This window comes from Onychostoma macrolepis, chromosome 10 (genome assembly GCF_012432095.1).
Source record: "Onychostoma macrolepis isolate SWU-2019 chromosome 10, ASM1243209v1, whole genome shotgun sequence".
NCBI lineage: Eukaryota > Metazoa > Chordata > Actinopteri > Cypriniformes > Cyprinidae > Onychostoma > Onychostoma macrolepis.
The window spans coordinates 25,924,839-25,947,102 of NC_081164.1; the positions used below are offsets into that span (position 1 = coordinate 25,924,839).

Here is a 22,264-nt window from a genome sequence, read left to right on the forward strand (position 1 = left end):
AGAGCGGATTGTTTGGATACACATGGCCTGCTCGCTGCACACGGGCGGCACATGCAGGGGCTTGTGTTGTTTTTGGGATTTTCTGTCTGGCTTTGAAGATGTTTGGGTCCCGACACACTAGAAAGAGTGCCTGGACTCCCATGTTTCATCTCCGATCCGTCATATGAAAGGAAGGTGAAGAGGGTCCGCTGTTTGTTTTCGTACATGAATGTTATCGCACTTGTTTTAGCTGGTTATCTTCCTTCCTCTCGTGTGATGAAGCTACAAAGGACTCAACCTCTTTATTTTAAGAAGCCTCTCCTTTGAGTTATTGAGTTCCTCACACAGATCTTTGGTGTCTCTTGCTGTTGAGATGAGACTTTGATATTTTAGATGAGCGGATAAAGACCTCTCGTGTTTCAGTAACTCCAAACCAGGGGTGTGATTGTTAAATAAAGCTAAAAACCATAAAAAACAATAAACATTAACTGAAATGAAATAGAATAGAATATAAAAGATATGTATTTTATTTCAGCTAGTTGCCAGGGCAAAATTTTGTTAAGTTTAAGTTGAAAAGTACTAAAATAAGCTGATATATAAGTTATGTAGACGTATAAAAACCCCTAGAAAGAAGGAAAACAAAAACTTTTATTTTAGCTAAATATTTTGTTTTAGCAAGTTGCCAAAGAAACATTTTACATTAAAGTACTAAAGCAAGTAAAACTGAAATGATAAAAAAAGTAGGCATATTAAAAACCTGAAAAAGTAATAATATTACACATTAAAAATACTAAAAAGTAATTTAGTTTACTAAAATAACTAAAATTTAAAATTTATAAAAAGATTTTTATTGTATTAAGAACCTCAAAAAAGATTACCAAAAAGAAATGACCAAAAATATAAGAAAACTTTTATTTTAGCTTGTTGTCAAGGTGAAATTTCATTTAGTTTAAGCTGAAATAAATAATAATAATAATAATAAATATATAGACATTAAAACTGATTGCACTGTACAATCATTCTCTATTCTTAACTGTTTTAAATTCTTTTTAAATCAATTTTTATATCATTTTGTTTTAATTGTTGTTTTATTATTTTTTTTAAATTCCTTGTTTTTATTGTTGTGATTATTATTATTTTAATGACTATTTCACGTCCTTTTATGTGAAGCACTTTGAATTACCACTGTGTATGAAATGTGCTATATAAATAAACTTGCCTTGCCTAAAAACTTTAGAAACTGAAAAAAAAATTAGAAACTGAAATTACTAAATATATAAGAAAACTTAAACTTATTTTATGTCAGCTACTTGCCAAGGCAAAATGGTTTAGATTAAGTTTAAGTACTAAAATAACTAAAACTTAAATAAAAATGTAAAACTATATAGACATATAAAAAAAAACTAAGTAATAAAATTACAAACACAATAAAATGACTGAAAATAAAAAACACTTAAACTTAATGTATTTCATCTAGTTTCCAAGGCTAATTTTCAATTAGTTGCTAACAAAATTAAACTGTAAAAACGAATAAAAACTTTATAGACAAAAAAAAAAAACTAATAAAATGACCAAAAACACACAATAAAAGTACTAAAACTTTACCTACAATTAAAATGAAAATTATAGTGCTAAAATCTCACTGCTCCAATCGCATCAGTGCAGTGCGTCTCAGAAGTCTTTGCTATTCCAGCCTCGAGCAGCTGAACCTGTAGGAGACACAGGCCGTATGCGGCTCTATACTGTGATCTGTCGGGTCACTGCACTGCTCTGCCTTCATATCAGAGCTTACGAGAGCGCGGCTTCATTTTCATGAAGCATTCCAGCAGGAGAAATCCAATTGAAAAGTTTTTGCTGGAATATTCACTCGCTGACCTTCTCTGCCTCTCGCTGCATCCATCTATCTCCTTCTGTGTTCATACAGTCAAGCTTTCATTCCAGCTGCAGTTTCCTGAGCACGTCATACGGCATTATGTCAGTGCGGATTAGATGTGCTCACGCCTTACAGTTTCTCATGGCATTGCACTCTCAATATTTACAAATGTAGGGCATCTTGTGGTACTTTTACAAATCGAGAGGCACGATGATGCCATGGTTATTACTTTTCAAAGAAGTGTTCCGGTTTCATTTATGCACAAAATATGCATCATATTTCTGAAGGGGAAAAAAAGGAAAAGAAAACCTAAACTTGCCTGGTTGATTTGATGGTCTTAACTGGACACAAAATATATGCACAAAATATGCATCATATTCCTGCAGAAAAAAATATATATATTTGCCTAGTTACTAGCTGATTTGATGACTATAAAGAATAGAAAAGTACACAAAATATGCATAATATTCCTGCAGAAAAAAACCCCATTATTTGCCTAGTTACTAGTTGATTTTTTTACTATAAATGCACAAAATATGCATCATATTCCTGCAGAAAAAAATAATTTACCTAGTTACTAGTTGATTTGATGACTGTAGCTAGACCAAAGAAATAAATACATAAAAAATAAATACAAAAAAGGCGCAAATTATGCATCATATTCCTGTTGAAAAACATAAACTTGCCTGGTTACTAGTTGATTTGATGCATTTAACTGGACAAGTAAAAAACCAACATGGTGTCTAGTTGCCTAGTGAAGCCAAAACCCAATTGTTTCCCCTTCAGATTTGTTTTAATTTGATTTATGCAAACAATAAAATAAGCATCATAATCCAAATTCACATGTGGATTGATATTCAGAAAAGCCTTTTCGGTTATTATAGTACTATGGCATAATATGATCCCTTTTGCATATTCTTATAGCCTCCGTGGAAATGTATGAAATTAAATTTTAATCTCACTTCATATGGAAGCAATTTGGGAGATTTCTGATTAAAATCACTCAAAAGGATTGCAGATTCATGGGTAAAAGCGAACAGATTTCTGCTGCGAGTGGTTTCATGAAGCATTGCATCAGAGGAGATGAAACGCTAATTGCCGTAAGCGTGTTGTTCTAGTTTCCAGAGGTGACGAAGGTCACGCGGTGGCTGCGCAGTGTGACTGCTAAAGCTAAAAACATGCAATTAAAAGACGCTCAGCCTGTGACAGCAACTCAGCAGCTTTAGATGATTCAAGGTCAGGGACTTTTATTCCCATTTTTTCTCTTGTTTTAATTCGATGGAAGGCCTGTTTCTCCGAGGGGAAGGTGTGGTTGAGTTTTCTAGATGTGATTGTGATAACTGTGACTCAAATTACATCCCCGAGCACCAGCATCAAAGCGTGGCAGCCTGGCGTGAAGGTTTCTCCAGCGTGACGGCATGCAGACGGGGCGGAGCTCGACACGGCCCCTCGGACCACTGGGACAAAACCACAGTCTACTGTCCAGAAAACCTGGAATAGTTATGAAAATCTGCTAAAAATGCTCACTCTCAGGCCATCCGAGATTAGGATGAGTTTGTTTCTTCATCAGATTTGGAGAAATGTGTCTCTGCATCAGTGTCTCAGCAATGGATGCTCTGCAGTGAATGGGTGCCGTCAGAATGAGAGTCGATAAAAACATCACAATAATCCACACCACTCCAGTCCATCAGTTAACATCTGGAGAAGACAAAAGCTGAAACAAATCCAGCATTGACTCAAATACAAGCCTATTATCCATAATAACTCTTCCTCCAGTGAAAAAGTATACATCTGCTGTTGTGTCTCACATCAAAATCCATGCAGCCACATATTTGTTTAGAGCTGTTTTGTCTTGTAAACGCTGCTTGATCTGCAGATTTCTCTCCTGATTCAGACCAGAACACTTCTTCACTGGAGGAAGCGTTATTATGGATTATAGACTCGTATTTGAGTTCAAAACATCTTAATGCTGGATTTGTTTCAGCTTTTGTCTTCTCCAGATGTTAACTGATGGACTGGAGTGGTGTGGATTATTGTAATGTTTTTATCAGCTGTTTGGACTCTCATTCTGACGGCACCCATTCACTGCAGAGCATCCATTGCTGAGACACTGATGCAGAGACATATTTCTACAAATCTGTTCCCATGAGCTAACACTTTCAACAAATTTTCATTTTGGGTGAGCTATTCCTTTAAGGCAAGACACAACAGATGAATAGGGTAAAAATAGACATTACCATGCTTTCCCCAGTTGATTAAAAAGACATTGTTTTTAAATCTCAAAATTGACCAGTGCATGAAAACGAAACAGTGGTTTTGCCTTACAGACAGACAGGGCTGATGGACGCAGCATGTGCTGCATTATGTCTTGGGTTTGACGCAGGAGTGAGTGTGAACTGTTTTCTCTCTCTTTGTCCACTAGAGATCTGCGAATCAGTGGGGGCTTGTTGGGGCGAGGGCATTTTTTGTCATGTTTTTCCATTTCTCTTGCTTTTTCACCAGAGAGCCTCTTTTATTTATTATTTCTGCTGCTGTGGAGGTTGATGAATTGGAGATCGCATGCGGAGACGGCACGCCGAAGCCTTTCATGCTTCCGTCTGATCTCTCAGGCCTGCCGCGAGACACAGATAGCGCGGCTCTGTGAGTTTCCTCCGTTCTAGGAGGCCGTTTTTGGGTCAAGGTCTGGAGCGCTGGCAGGAGTCGGGGACGTCTCGGTGTCTGCGAGGCTTACATGACTGTCAGTGGTTTTGCATGAGGGCAGTGTTCAAGAAATGTTCAAGTGTGTGTGTTTGGATGCATTTGTGTGTGACTGAGATAGCGATCGTGCTCGGCAGGGTTGGCAGTCGCACCGGGTCGTGGTTCTGGTCCATAGCTAATTGTCGAGCTGATAAACCTGCCCTGGTTTGCTTAGATACCGTCCAATGGGAAGCTCTCTGAATGCTTTTCCTGTGTTGTTGTGGTGCTCTGTGTCTCTCTGCCCTATAATAGAGACCGAATGTTAATGCCCTGTGCCAGTTTTTTTAAAGTACAGCACCATGTGTTTTCATTTTTGTTAAAGAGAGCCAATAAGCATTCATAGACCGAAAGCAATAAGCCCCGAGAGGCCGTCTGTTACAGTGATTTTACCACGGTTAAAAGCATTGTTAGGCCCAGACTCAAAGTGGAGAGGTAAATCACTGGTAAAATCACAGTAATACACAGCCTCTCGTGGCTTATTGCTTTTATAAAGTGGCAGCAGCAATATGTAAAAAATACACCAATGTTTAATATATAATTAGTGGGTCTCACTGAGGCGAATGTTAGTATTACTGCTTTGAGTAAACCTGAATCTGATTTATGGTTTTCATCTGCTGGACGATAAAATAGGTGGGAAAATCCCACAGATGCATGTTTAAGAACCAGAAGATCACAGATACTTAAGGGTGTAGGACTCTCTTCACTCCAGACAGGAAGAAAACGCCTAACAACCACTCAGAGAACCCTAGCAACCATCCAGAACACACTTGCAACCATTTAGCCGCTTGCACACTTTACAGTTTCTTTGTTAAATTTTTAAATGTGGTTACAGTTTTTGAAAATGGCCTCAACTTTCCGTTCATGCATGCTCAGATGTGTCAGGTGACCAATGTGGAGGGTCAAGCCGAGGTTACGGCTCCCCTTCAATTAGCAGGTGATTAGAGGCCAGTGACGGGGCAGGTGTGATTTAAGACCTACCCGTGATGGAAAGCTGCCGCGCTCTACCCAGAATCCCCTGGGGCTCTATGTGCTAATGCAGTCTCACCCGTTCACCTCCATCTCCTCGTTCCCCTAACACTCAGACATGGGCCTGTTACATCGCGGCTGATATTGATGTGATGTCAGTGCTGCTCGCTGACAAGCTCGCAGGGCGGTATAGGGTTGGGTATGGAAAACTAGTTTCATTTTAGAACCGGTTCCAAATTTCCAAGAACTGGGTATTTGATAAGACGTGTGCATTTCAATTCTGCTTAACGATTTCTGCGTTCACATTTTAATGTGCTTTAAAACGATTTAAGTGCAGGAACGGAAAGAACTTACAACTTGTTTGCGTGCATTTCTCTGCAGAAAAGGTTGTTCTGGGCCGGAACTGACTTCTTTCATATTTATCTCCCAGTGTGCAGAAAACTGCATCAGTGTATCATCATAAACACAGCCGCTTTTGTCTTAAGTGAACGTAAACAGATGAGAAAGAAAGCACACATGTACAGTATTTTTAGATCTGCATGCGTTCGGTATTAAAGAGACAGCAGCCTAATAAACACACTGCCTGTTATTAATGTTAATCAAAGAACAAAGGAAAATCATTCACTGATCTTGACTGAATATCTTTAATAACTTAAATCTATATTCATTTATGAAAAGAAAACTATGCTGTGTTTTTAAACTTTTAAGTACAGTTTCTGTGCCTGAAATTTAGTTCAGTTGTATTTATTTATGCTATTGCTAATTGATTTGTTTGTTCCTATTTTATTACAGACTGTTTACTTGTCTTTAACACTTTAATATTTGAAATGTATATAAGTCTAGTTGTTTGCTGTGGTATTTTTGTTAAAAGCATAGGCAAAAGTTCCTCTAGTAGGTCTAAGTGTTCTGTAGGCTGCTGATTATTGCTCGTTATTCAGCTACAACAGAATGCTTTGTATAAAGACACAGAATAAATGTTTGACTTTTTTGAAATTTTTTCAAAAAAATTTTTAATTTTTTTTTTTTATTGGAATCGAAACTAGGAATCGATAAGAATTGGAATTGATAAAATTCCAATGATACTCAACCCTACACTCTTAAAAATAAAGGTTCTAAAAGGGTGTTTTTGCAGTGATGCCATAGAAGAACCATTTTTGGTTCCCCAAAGAAGCTTTCAGTGAACAGTTCCTAAAAGAACCATTTTGAAGAACCTAATCTAAAGAACCTTTTTCGACTGTAAAGAACCTTTTCTGCATTTGAAAAGTTCCATGGATGTTTAAGGTTCTTCATAGAACCATTGATGCCAATAAATAAGCTTTTAATTTTAAGAGTGTACAGGTGTGGCGAGATGCGGTTCGGCCGAGGGTGCAGAGGTGTGGCCAGAAATCTGTCTCTCGCTCCAGATTCATTCTCCTTCTGTGTAAATAATTGATATCTGTTGGCCGGGTGTTGAGAATAGAAAGCATATTTGCAGGTGACGAACGCCTCTGCGCTTCCCTCTCATGGAGAGACGTGGAGTCAAGAGGGCAGATATTAGAACGCGACCAGCAAACACGGGACGTATAGAGCCCAGTCCGTCTCAAGTGCTGTTTCATTGTCCTCGAAGGGAATGTGGATTGCCTCTTCCTGTTGACTTTTCTCCGTGAGCCCCGTCGCTCCGCCAGCGTCAGATAAATATAGGTTTGTGTTTGATGAGGAAGACACCGGTGAGGCGAGGTGAGGCAGGGCTCTGATGAAAGCCAGGCGTAATTACAGGGGACGGTTACCCGTCTGCAGACAAATATCTGTGGAATTAAATAAACCAGATTCCCTCGGCTGAAGAAGACAGCCGCAGGTTTGTGGGAAATGAAAACTCACATATTTAGTCTCAGGCACCAAACGTACTGTATGCAAGTACATGAACGCAAATGCTTCTAGCCATACAAGATCAAATACGGACAACATGATTCACAAGTATAAGATACAGAGTTTGAAATTGAATGAATTGCCTTCAACACGTTGAATGGAAATGACGGGACAAGGAATTGACTGAATTCCACATCTGTCTGTCTGACTATTTGTCTTTCTGTCAATCTATCCAAATATCTATCTGTCTGATTGTCTATCTGTCCGACTCTTTGTCTGTCTGTCCATCTATTCGACTATCTTTCTATCCAACTGATTATCTATCCATCTATCCATTGTTCTTTCCATCGTTCTATCTATCTATCTATCTATCTATCTATCTATCTATCTATCTATCTATCTATCTATCTATCTATCTATCTATCTATCTATCTATCTATCTATCTATCTATCTATCTATCTATCTATCTATCTGTTGTTCTATCTATCTATCTATCTATCTATCTATCTATCTATCTATCTATCTATCTATCTATCTATCTATCTATCTATCTATCGTTCTATCTATCGCTCTATCGTTCTATCTATATATCATTCTATCTATCTATCTATCTATCTATCTATCTATCTATCTATCGTTCTATCGCTCTATCGTTCTATCGTTCTATCTATATATCATTCTGTCTATCTATCTATCTATCTATCTATCTATCTATCTATCTATCTATCTATCTCTATCTATCTATCTATCTATCTATCTATCTATCTATCTATCTATCTATCTATTGTTCTGTCTGTCTATCTATCTATCTATCTATCGTTATATCTATCTATCTATCTATCTATCTATCTATCTATCTATCTATCTATCGTTCTATCTATATATCATTCTGTCTATCGTTCTATCTATCTATCTATCTATCTATATCTATCTATCTATCTATCTATCTATCTATCTATCTATCTATCTATCTATCTATCTATCTATCTATCTATCTATCTATCTATCTATCTATCTATCGTTCTATCATTCTATCTATCGTTCTATCTATCTATCTATCTATCATTCTATCTATCTATCATTCTGTCTATCGTTCTATCTATCTATCTATCTATCTATCTATCTATCTATCTATCTATCTATCTATCGCTCTATCGCTCTATCTATATATCATTCTGTCTATCGCTCTATCTATCTATCTATCTATCTATCTATCTATCTATCTATCTATCTATCTATCTATCTATCTATCTATCTATCTATCTATCGTCTATCTATCTATCTCTATCTATCTATCGTTCTATTTATCTATCTATCGTTCTATCTATCTATCTATCTATCTATCTATCTATCTATCGCTCTATCGTTCTATCTATCTATCGTTCTATCTATATATCATTCTATCTATCTATCTATCTATCTATCTATCTATCTATCTATCGCTCTATCGTTCTATCGTTCTATCTATATATCATTCTGTCTATCGTTCTATCTATCTATCTATCTATCTATCTATCTATCTATCTATCTATCTATCTATCTATCTATCTATCTATCTATCTATCTATCTATCTATCTATCTATCTATCTATCTATCTATCTATTGTTCTGTCTGTCTATCTATCTATCTATCTATCGTTATATCTATCTATCTATCTATCTATCTATCTATCTATCTATCTATCTATCGTTCTATCTATATATCATTCTGTCTATCGTTCTATCTATCTATCTATCTATCTATCTATCTATCTTCATCTATCTATCTATCTATCTATCTATCTATCTATCTATCTATCTATCTATCTATCTATCTATCTATCTATCTATCTATCGTTCTATCATTCTATCTATCGTTCTATCTATCTATCTATCATTCTATCTATCTATCATTCTGTCTATCTATCTATCTATCTATCTATCTATCTATCTATCTATCTATCTATCTATCTATCTATCGTTCTATCGTTCTATCTATATATCATTCTGTCTATCGTTCTATCTATCTATCTATCTATCTATCTATCTATCTATCTATCTATCTATCTATCTATCATCTATCTATCTATCTATCTATCTATCTATCTATCGCTCTATCGTTCTATTTATCTATCTATCGTTCTATCTATATATCATTCTATCTATCTATCTATCTATCTATCTATCTATCTATCTATCTATCTATCTATCTATCTATCTATCTATCTATCTATCTATCTATCTATCTATCTATCTATCTATCTATCATCGGTCCGATTGTTTATCTATCCAGCTGTCTTTTTGTCCGGCTGTCTATATATCCGACTATCTACCTTTCTGTCTTTCAATCCATCATCCAGCTACTTTTATTCATTCAGCAGACATTTTCTACCCAAAGCAACTTACAAATGAGGTACAATTAATTTTTAAATGTTTTAGTGCACAGTGACAAGTTTAAAGTATAAGCTGGATTTGTTCACAAGCAAGAGCAGAAGTGAAATGTTGGAATATATTTCATTGCTTGCATGCACAAGCTGCATGTGATTACAGTCGCTCCATGACGAGCGTCTGGGTCTGTTTCTCTTTAGCTGTCGCGAACAGTAGCTCACAGCCTCGCAGGCAAACACATGTATATGAACATGCTCTATAAAACATTCACTCCTTCACTTCTCATCTCCTCTCTCTGTAGATGACGACTATCTGGGATTGGGTGAGCTCCCGGAGACGTTCCCCTCGGACCCGCCCGAGCCGCTCCCGCACTTCTTGATGGAGCCGGAGGAGGCGTACATCGTCAAGAACAAGCCCGTTAACCTGGACTGCAAAGCCACGCCGGCCACGCAGATCTACTTCAAGTGTAACAGCGAGTGGGTTCATCAGAAGGAGCACACGGTGGAGGAGCGCGTGGATGAGTCCTCGGGTTAGTACCGCCCAGAGTGTTTGGATATTAATTATATACATTTATATATTTCCTGTAGCATAGTTATTAAAAATATATATTTTTTATTATACATTTTATTATTATTTTAAAAATAGTTTAAAATAAATTAATATTTTATGTTCTGCAAGTGAACATTGCTTTATTGTTCATCCCGAAGAGGCACAAAATCACTTTCACAGACTTTTACATTAAATGTTCCCTCCTGGTGGAGAGACCTGCCCAACTCAATCCCAGCAGCTGAGTCCTGAGCCATCTTCAAGATTCGGCTAAAAACACATCTCTTCCATCTTTATTTGACCCTTGAACTCTAGCCTTATTGTTTTCTTTAAAAAAAAACAAAAACAAAAAAAACAACTAAGGCTATGTTCACACTTGGCGTTTTGAAGCTGTCAGTGTCTGGTTTACATTATAATCCTATGGAATAAACCGTGTTTTCAAAACAGTCCTGAGCGCTTTTTAAAACGTTTTTAACGCTTTTTCTGCAGCTCAGAGCGTCTTTACAAGTTGAAAAAAGTTAAACTTTTCTGATAAAAAACACCCTACGTCAAGCGACTTTTTGACAGCTGACCAATGACAAGTGAGTGGCGAGTCGTTTCCATAACAACGAGAAAAAGGAGACAGATCGAACTAGTTTCGGAGCACAAGGAGTTGTATGATATGAGTACAAAACTCTATCTAGTCTAAAATATGCCTCAGAATGTCGCGATCCCACAAACTTCGTTGTGAACCGACATTTCCCTCCCCGTTAACTTCAAAAGCCGACATTTCTGCAGCACACGGCGCTAGGCTACCATTGCAGCTGTTGTTATAGCAACAAAAGACACCCTCGGCTGCTATTTGTAACCAAAACGCTGCCAGCTTTTTATTTGACTAAAAAAGCGCTCTTGTCAACTTTTTCTTGTCAAAAAAGACGCCAAGTGTGAACACGCCTAACACTAGCTTCTCTATTCTTTTTTATATTCTATCTATTTGTTTTCTTCTTATTTATTATACAATTAACAAAAAGCAAAAAAGGCCTCTAACACTAGCTTGCTACTATTCTTTTTCTATTTTATGTTTTCTTTTTATTTATTATATATAAAAAAAATATATGTTATATATGTTAGAGAGAAGCTCTTTTGTTGGTTTTGATTGCTTCCATTGTCCTCATTTGTAAGTCACTTTGGATAAAAGTGTCTGCTAAATGACTAAATGTAAATGTATTATTATTTTATTTTATTTTATAATAAATAAAATTAAAATGTTTTTAATAATACATATTTGTTATGTATTTTATTATTCATATTTTATTTTATTTTATTTAAAACAAATAAAGTATACATTTATTTAATGTATATATTATTAAAATAGAATATAGTTGTGATGAGATGCTGTATATAATATTTTATTAATGTATTAATAAAGTACATATATTAATAGTATATTAATTGTTAATAAAACAAATACTCATACAAATATATAATAAGTTTTAAATAATAATATAATAAATAAATAATAAATATAAAATAAATATTATAAATAATTATGTAGAACTATTGATATAATATTACATAATATAATATTATAATACTTCATGGCAATATAAATGTTTACATTTGTAAAGATCATGTATTTATTAAATATTTTATTATTAATATTTATCTTTCATTTTAAAAGTTATTAATTAAAATATAAATTTATTTTATATATTTATTATTAAAATATTATGATGAAATGAGATGGTGTATATAATACGTTTATTTATTTAACAGAATACAGTTGTCAATCCAGTTTGTAAACTCATTTCTGTACCAGCGGGGGTGTTTTGGGATGGGGTAAAGAGAAAAGCACACAGATATGAATGAGAAGGCCTAGCATTCACAGCAGCTCTCGTCCCTCGGGCGCTCGGGTCTTAAAGTCAGAAAATCAAGCAAATGAATAATTCAGAGGAGACTTTTTACGGCGCCCCCCACCTTCCTCCAGCTTGTAATGAGAGTGGAATTTCTCAGCCTTGTTAAACTGCGAGGGCCGCACAGAGACGGCCATAAACTCGCCATAGAAAGGGTTTGTTTGGGACACGGACATCATTAGGAGGTTTTGATGCCCAGATCTTCTGTCTGACACACTTGTTTCACACGAACCCTTGGTAACAATCACTCATGGGATCTGGAGCTTCTCTCTGCAGTTCCAGAGCGCTTCAGGAGCTCGCTTTCAACTCTTCTGTCTCCTTTGTGTCTGTTGCTCTGAAGAGTTCAGCGTCTCTCAGCTCATTTTAGCATGTTTTGGCCGTTACTTTAGTGCCGCTGTTTCCTGTGATGACGACATTCAGCGAATCACGAGCCGCTGGCACTTCTAGAACTCAACCGCTGTTTCTCTCCATTCTCTACATTTCACACGGGGGGAAAAAAATGATATACAGATATAATGATATATTTGAAATAACACAGTATTTTCTATATATCTCCTATTATCTATTACTATTATTATCTTTTATTAATTATGGTATTTTTTGTATTGAAATTAATTTATTACTAAAATTCTAAAATTAGTATTACACATCTTTAATGTTTTTCCATGTTTATTTTATTTTATTTTTTAACAGAATACAGTTGCCAGTCAGGTTTGAATATAAATGCAGTAAATAGAGTTTTACTTAAAAACAGGTTTCACACAATTTACACATTATTTTTACATAATTTACACAATACACATTAAATAAATGATTTTTAAAAAAATGATTATATATAGTGTTTTCTTTATTTTTAAAATTTACAATTAAAGTATCCATTTATTTTCTGTACCAGCGGGGTGTTTTGGGATGGGGTAAAGAGAAAAGCACACAGATATGAATGAGAAGGCCTAGCATTCACAGCAGCTCTCGTCCCTCGGGCGCTCGGGTCTTAAAGTCAGAAAATCAAGCAAATGAATAATTCAGAGGAGACTTTTTACGGCGCCCCCCACCTTCCTCCAGCTTGTAATGAGAGTGGAATTTCTCAGCCTTGTTAAACTGCGAGGGCCGCACAGAGACGGCCATAAACTCGCCATAGAAAGGGTTTGTTTGGGACACGGACATCATTAGGAGGTTTTGATGCCCAGATCTTCTGTCTGACACACTTGTTTCACACGAACCCTTGGTAACAATCACTCATGGGATCTGGAGCTTCTCTCTGCAGTTCCAGAGCGCTTCAGGAGCTCGCTTTCAACTCTTCTGCCTCCTTTGTGTCTGTTGCTCTGAAGAGTTCAGCGTCTCTCAGCTCATTTTAGCATGTTTTGGCCGTTACTTTAGTGCCGCTGTTTCCTGTGATGACGACATTCAGCGAATCACGAGCCGCTGGCACTTCTAGAACTCAACCGCTGTTTCTCTCCATTCTCTACATTTCACACGGGGGGAAAAAAATGATATACAGATATAATGATATATTTGAAATAACAGTATTTTCTATATATCTCCTATTATCTATTACTATTATTATCTTTTATTAATTATGGTATTTTTTTGTATTGAAATTAATTTATTACTAAAATTCTAAAATTAGTATTACACATCTTTAATGTTTTTCCATGTTTATTTTATTTTTATTTTTTTAACAGAATACAGTTGCCAGTCAGGTTTGAATATAAATGCAGTAAATAGAGTTTTACTTAAAAACAGGTTTCACACAATTTACACATTATTTTTTACATAATTTACACAATACACATTAAATAAATGATTTTTAAAAAAAATGATTATATATAGTGTTTTCTTTATTTTTAAAATTTACAATTAAAGTATCCATTTATTTTATGTATGTGTGTATATTAGTGTTGTCAAAAGACCCGGTACTTCGGTACCAAGTCGGTACTAAAAAAGTGAAAACGTAACGGTACCAGGTTTTTTAAAGTACCGGTGGTACCGAGTACCCGGTCAACCCGGTTCTTGACGCATACGGCCCGATGATTTCCGCGATGCAGAAAACGCGGACGGAATCTCGGAATCCAGTTATAAAAACGGAATTTACAGTTTAGCACGGAATGGTCACGGAGTTTGTCAAAGTTTGGATGAATTAATCAAAAGTAGGTCATTGCACTTAAATCAAATCGCGACGTGGACTAGTATCTGTAAATATTAAGCTGCAAAAGTCGATTCAAATATGAATCCCGCATGTTCTGCGAGTCTCTGTGTGAGTGAACGAATGGCAGAGGCAGCGTTTTACTACATACACTGAAGCGCGCCTGATGCTCGCGGTGATTCATCATCTGCCGTCTCAATGAGGACATAAATACATAAACAACATCTACAGAACTGCTCTGAGCATTTTACCGTTTCATTGAGTAAAACCAGCGTCATATCATATAGCTACACAGAAATGTAAAGGTATTCACGGCAACCCGTCAAAATAAAAGTTCATCTTAAAGACATTGTGCCAGAAATATAATTATATATATATATATATATATATATATATATAATTATTTATTTTATTTTATTTTTTAAAGAAGTCACAATATTTCTTCCATATTTTAATTTTAATAGTAAATCCCTTTATTTACCAAAACAATACAATGTGTTTCAATTTAATTAATTAAAAGACAAATTAAATTTGGGTGAAACTTGTTTACTGTTTTTCATACTTTTATTACTTGGAAAAACTTGAAACACAATTTAAATAAAGTATAAAGAATACATTTTTATTTTTGTTTGACTTTATTAAAAATAGTGTGTTTTTTTAATTAGCATGTGGTACCGAAATTGGTACCGAGAACCGTGGATTTTGACTGGTATCGGTACCGAATACTGAAATTTTGGTATATTATTTGTTATATATTTATTATTGTTGTCAGCCTGGTTTGGAGTGTAACTACACAATAAATACAGTTACATATTTGATTTAGGGCTGCAACTAACGATTATTTTAATAATCGATTAATCTGTCGATTATTTTTCGATTAATCGATGAATCGGATTTAAAAAAGAAAAAGAAAAGCATTCATTTCCAACCCTTTATTCAAAAACAGAACTAAAATCTTTAGAAAGTGCACCAACATGTTGCTCCTTGAACATCCCTGAGCTGTTATAATAATAATAAAATAAAATAAAATGAACTAACACAAAAACATACACATGTATGCTTTACATCTGCCAAATATATAGACTTTTGGGGGTGCAAAAATTAAATAATTTAACAACACTGCGTCGTTAGCGTTGGTATTGTATCAGACACTTGCACTTAACATTATATGAAAATCAAGCTCAAATGGAGTTAATAATGTTTTTGACCAGAGAATGACGGAGATGGAGTGTTTTGTCTGTCATTAGAACGGCTGTAACTGTTATCTGAAGCAGCAAGTGCATTATGCTTTCATCAACTTTTACAGGTTATATAACTTTGATTGTAGCTATATGGGCGCTTAGTTTTTTCTTGTTGTTTAATACACTTGGCCAAAATCTCAAATTAAGCTTATGCACATAATGCACAGGATATTTAAAACGTATATAGACAGCAAATAACTAATTCTTCTCCAATCTTCAAACACACAAAAACATTATCCTTTACTGACATAGTGTTTGAGTAAAGAAAACGCTGTACTATTCAAACACCAATTATTTATTCACCCTTGCATTGCGAAAAAGCAGAGATCTCATCTTCTCCAGGCTGTGCGCGGCGTCAATCTGAACGGAGGCGGGTGAAGTTACGAGGTCTCGCTGAGAGCTCGATGATCCAATGGCGTTAAGTTTTACTGACAAGTTATTTTAATGCTTATCATTGGTTTACTATTTTTAAAACTCTCTGATTTAAAATAATAAAAACGAATTATAAGCGACTCAAGTTTGGATAATTTTTCACAGCACCTGACTGGGCTAGGGTATGGCAACTGCCATACGCAAACGCCGCCCCTGCTCCCACACCTTGGATGACTTGGGTCGCACGGATTTCTCTGCCTCCGCCATGTATCTTTCCTCTACCTCCGCTCGTTTTTTTTTTTTTATGAGGCGCCAAACTCTGCTACCATCCGTGCGCGAGAGAGACCGAGTGTGTTCACTCCGCTCCACGCTCAACTAAAGTTTTTTTTTTTTAATAATCAAACGTCTCGCGTCGCGCGACACAACGAATCGATTATGAAATTCGTTGCCAACGCTTTAGTAATCGATTTTTATCGATTTAATCGATTCGTTGTTGCAGCCCTAATTTGATTTATTATTTATATATTTCTAATGATTTTCTAGTTTGTTGTTATTAAAGCATACATTTATTCAATGTATTAATTACTACAATATGAAATAGTGATGATGTAATATAATACATACATGGCATATATAATTGATTTATTTTTTTAGTGTTATTTATTTATTTATTTTTTAACAGAACAGAGTTGTCAGTCCAATTTGGATTGTAAACAGTTCTTTTTATGCAGTTTTGCTTATAAAAAAGAGACAAACACATTGTAATCTAAAAGACAAGCTGAAATTTTTGCAAAACTAACTCTTTTCGAGAGTAAGTGTTTCAAAATGTGAAATTGATGCCGTAAACAATTACCCAATTTGGCACATTAGTTTGGTTGTTACTGGAGTTTTTCCGCTCAGAATTTGTAGTTTATTGTCATGTAAACCCGCAGCTGCTGTGCTTTGACTCTCGGGCTGGTTTGTGTTTGAATTCTCCGTTTATTGAATCCTGCGAAGGATGGAAGTGATGTTGGGCTGGAAATGAGGTGCTGGACAATGCTGGCATGTGTGTGTGTGTGTGTGTGTGTGTGTGTGTGTGTGTCCGCAGGGATTTAATATCCAGCCGTTCAATAGGGACGCGGCACTGAACGCCAGAGAGCGAGATTGCTACCTGAGTGCTCGCGGCGACAACTCAATTTCCCTTTTTTGGCAGCTGAATGCAGCCAATCAAAGCAGCCATGTCGTCTGTAATGGCTCCAGACCCTCGGGGTGTTTGATTCTCTCTCACACTGACCATTGTGATTCACTGAGGAACCTGCGAAAACTTCACACACACAATAACACGCATCGAACAGACATGCAGATTGAATGGAATGGAAACAAAATCTTCATCTGTGTATTGGGGTTTAAGTTTAAAGCTCGCTGCAAACTGATTTTCAATCATCCTGTCGACGATTTTCTTAGCTGTGACTTTGACGAAGATGAGGTTAATGCTGAGTATCGTCCCTCATCCCTGAATGTCGGAGGAGTTTGTGTGCTGAGAGTGCAAATATGAAACTCCATGAGTCCATGTCTCTCAGAGACCTTATCTGAGACTGAATCACTCCAGAGCCAGGCTTCTGTCGCAGAGAAAAACTGAATCTTATTGCTAGCATACTGTATACGGCCTACTGTTTTATTTCATTAAAAAAAAAAAAAAAAAACTGTATTTAAATTTTTAATTCTTCAATTTTAATAATAAATATATATATAAATATAAACAATATATTGTGATTAATTTTATAATTAAGTTTATAATATTATATATATATATAATATCTGCTTAATAAAATGTAAATGTAAGTTTTAATTAATTATTATATTTTAATTCTTCTTCTTCTTCTTATTATTAGTTATTAAAGATATAAAAAAAATAAACAATGTTGTATTATTTAATATTAATATTTGTATGTATGTTTTAATAATAAATAAAATAATGATGAATATATTATAATTAATTATATACTATTAAAGTTTAATATTAAAGTTATGGATTGTGTTTGTGTATATATATATATATATATATATATATATATATAATTTTATATTGTATGTGTTATACAGTGTGTATATATAAAATGTAATATATTTCAAGTGTCTATCATTTAGTCAGTAATAGTTTCACTTTATGTAAGTTGGAAAAAAAATCATTTCAGTCGCTTCATCTTAAACATCTGACAGTTTGATTAAATGAGTCAGAAGAGAAAGTATTTTAAAAACGTAACGGCACTGTAGTTGGTCATAAAGAGCAGGAATAACGCTGCTCTTCTGCTCAGTCTTTCTCCTCTCCTCTCGTTTCTAATTTCCTCTGATTGACAGAATAGAACCGCAGATAGAAGTTGCTCTGGCTGGTCAATAGCTATTTGAGCTGATGGAAACCTGATCTGATGGTCACAATCTCTCTCTCTCTCTCTCTCTCTCTCTGTGTGTGTGTGTCTCGCGCTGCTTTTCTTCGTGTGTTTGGTCAGAGAGGCAGATTAACAGACATTTTGTGCAGAGCTGCGCGGCTCCAGCCTGCTGTCCCCAAAATAAATAAATAAAGAGTTGGCTTACTGCGGAGGCCGAACTCAGATCATTAGCTTGCTGCAAATGGATTTCTCTGGAAGCCAATGGAGTCGCTTTGAGGAGAAACACCTACTCAAATGTTCTCCTATCGATCCGGCCTCTTAAACACTCATCCGCGCCTCACAACTCGCATTACTGATGGGCCGTTCGGGATCGCGCCTATTTATAGCATCTGAATGATTGCGATGGGTGTGGGCCGGTTTCATCCGTGAGCTACGGCACTTAGGAGCGACACAAGATGAATGGCAGTCGATTTGTTTCTTCCCAGCCGCGTGTTTCTCACCCGCCGTGTTTAATTATGTCGCTTGCCACACAAAACGGCCACGAGGAGTAAATAGGAACGCTTCGATTTCATTGCTTTTGCCAACAGCGTCGGTCTCGTCGTCAACTGCCTCATCATGTGAAAGTTTAATCCAGCAAGTGCTGTCCAGATATCGTCTGATTTGGCTGGAATAAGTATATAGAAGAATACTATATATAAGAATAAAAATATCTCAATATTTTTTATGCTTTTTGAATTTAATAATAAAACATCCATGTATATAATATAATTAGTAGAATTTTATATTAAATTACAAAAGAAAATGTTTGTGTATATAAAGAAAAAAGATGACAAAATAATAAATTAATATTAAATAATAAAGTATTTAATATTAATATTTCATTCATTATATATTTTAATATTTTATATATTTATTATAAAATTAAAAATTAAATAAACTATATTTTATTATTATTTACTGTAAAATAATCATATAATACAATACGCTATAGTACTAATCAATACTACAAATCAATACCGATCAAATAATACTATAAAATAATCATGAATGTAATATAATTAATATAAAATTATATTACATTATAATATATAAGTTAAATAATTATACATATATATATATATATATATATATATGCACACACATTTTGAACATTTACATTTTAAACTAATAAAATAAGGAAAAAAAAAGTAATTTGTTAAAACAAATTATTCACTTAATCTGACAGTTTGATTAAAAAAAAAAAAAAAGTAAAAATGAAACACTGCATTTGAACATTACTTTAAAAATGCTTTCATTATGTCTCTCTAATGATGGCACTTGTGGTTGCACTTTATTTTACAGAATGTGTACTTACATGTACTCAGACAGTTTGAACTAACTTACCTAAGAAAGTTCTTGGAATATAAGGTAACTTCATGGGTTAGGTTTAGGGATAGGTTCAGGGTTAGTACCTAGTTACTGTGATTTCTATAATAAGTCTGTAAAATAAAGTGCTTCCACACTTGTGATAGGAAGACGTAAACAGGGCCAGCATCAGATGAAGGGCAGCAGAGGTCAGGTGAGGAGCGTCTGACCGTTAATCTCCTCTCACAGCCGGCTGAGTTCATTATGTGTAACACACACCACAGAGCTGAGTGATGATCGAGACGCCCTCGGCCTGATCCAGCTGTCCATCTCCAGCAGATCGATACAGAAGAACCAGAGCCCTGATCAATAATGCATCGTGTCAAACACAGGAGACGTAATGTATGACAGGCAGGAAAATTATTTCATCATCATTTCTGCCGTAATAAGAGCGTGGCGTACAGGAGTCACCCGCTGCGTAATGACAGGATTTTGAGGTCATCGGTCAGCCGGATGCTTGATTGGTGCTCATAAAGTTTGTATTTATTGCAGTTTTTTAGGCCACCGTTTTCAGTTCACTAGCCAGTAATTTTTTTTATGTCATGTCGTTTTATGTGAAGATTTATGAGAATCAGTATGAAAGCTGATATATAAATGTGAATTTAACTGATATTATCTGTATTGTTAAAAGCGCTATATAAATAAAGGTGACTTGACTTGATATTATATATATTGTGAAATTTAGTGTTGTATAATATTTATTTTATTTTTATATAATAGTTTTATATTAATTTAACTTTATTACTTTTTAAAATCAGTATTTATTTTATTTATAATTACATATTATTTATAATTTATTTGTTTTTCTCAAATATAAATTATAAAATTATATTATTTAATAAACATTTGAAATGATACAATTATATTTAAAAATATTTTTATAATGTATATCTACAAATTCAACATTATTTTACATTAAATATTGTATAAGTTTTAGTTTATTTTTAAAACTATAATAATTTTTAATATTTTATATTAATTTACCTTTGTTTATTATTTTTAATAGCAATTTAGAATTGTATATTATTCCTAATAATTTATTTTATAAATATAATATAATTTATTGTATGAAGTATACAATTATGTTAAATTTAATAAGCATTTTAAAATATATAAATAAATATATATATATATTTTTTAGATATAATTTTATGATTTATATTTTAAATTGATACAAATTTTACGTAAATTTATTATTTAATCTAGAATTCCTTCATCTAGAATTTAAACATTTTTCTAATAAGTGAAATCGGGCATCAATTCCTACAATATACAGTGTAAAAAAAACAAAAACAAAAAAAAAAGATTTTTTTTAAAAATATTAAAACTTTAAAAAATTGGAGTTAGATTTTTTTGTGTTGTAAATATTATTATATATGATCAAATATTATAATGTAATAAAATAAAATCAAAATAATTCAATGATTTAAAACAGTACAGTACAGTACAGAATGCGTGCGTATTTCTCTGGGCTGAAGCTCCAGCATCACACAGGCTTTAATTATTGAAGCTGATAGTGGCTCATAAACAGGGTCAATCACGCTGCGGTCACTGAGCAGCCATTCCCACGGGCCTCTGCCTCAATCAAACCGCTTCACGACGCTCCTCATGCCATGGTTTCCAGGCCAGACATTGATGTGTCGTCCGTGAGCATCTGAAATGAGTTTGTGAGGAGTTGAATGACGGCCTCGGGAATAATTCGGTTGCAGATGAACGCCGCGTTTCCAATAAAGCTGTTCTGCATTGTAGCTTCCAATATAATGCAGTTTTGATGCAAATATAACGGCAAGTCGGAGTGGTTGTTGGCTTTGGAGGACAGGAAGAATGTGTGAGAAATGTGAGCTCCATCCAGCGCATTAGAAATGTCATTTCAGTGCCAGCTCTAGATTCCTAATCCTAATAAGCGGCTAAATAACTGGAGAGAGAATACAAGCCTGTTTGTCTTCATTTCTACAGCGTGTAACGTGTGCACTACAATAACTGCTGGATCGTTTCACTTGAGGATTTACAACAGAACATCACCATGAGACGGAGTTTGCAACTCATTTCACTTCCATAAAGTGACGTGTTTCTGGGAGAAACATGATTTTGAGCTGGATGTACTGGATATTGATTTGATTGGATGGTGAAAAGTGAGCGTTTCGTACCAGAATGGAGCTGGACCTGAGTGAGAGTTCACTAAACGTTTATCTGACTGCTGGTTCACATTTCATACACAATGGTAATTCAAAGTGCTTTACATAAAAGTAAAAGTAAAATAATCAAACAGTTAAAAATAAAACAGTTAAAAATAGAAAATGATTATACATAAAATACAGTGCATAGGTAGATAGGAAGTCAGATAGAAAGGAAAGTCATTTCAGTGATGGAGCAATTTATTGCATTTGTTGACTGATTATGAAAGCATTTTATTTCTTCAGAATAACATGAAACATACGTCCTGTGTGAAATGATGAACTCCATCTATTTTTTAAACATAATATTTCATAATTGCCATAAAAACATAAGCAATTTATTATTAAACAATTTAGTA

General features: G+C 34.6%; 1 protein-coding gene across 3 annotated transcripts in view; it reads left to right on the plus strand.

Annotated features, from left to right (window-relative positions):
* Nucleotides 1-22,264, plus strand: part of unc5cb (unc-5 netrin receptor Cb) — a 217,120-nt gene that overhangs the window by 81,760 nt on the left and 113,096 nt on the right. For all 3 annotated transcript variants that reach the window (XM_058789296.1, XM_058789297.1, XM_058789298.1), the window contains exon 2: nucleotides 10,069-10,296. In XM_058789296.1, the coding sequence (XP_058645279.1) occupies nucleotides 10,069-10,296 (228 nt within the window). The remainder of the gene's footprint in view (nucleotides 1-10,068; nucleotides 10,297-22,264) is intronic.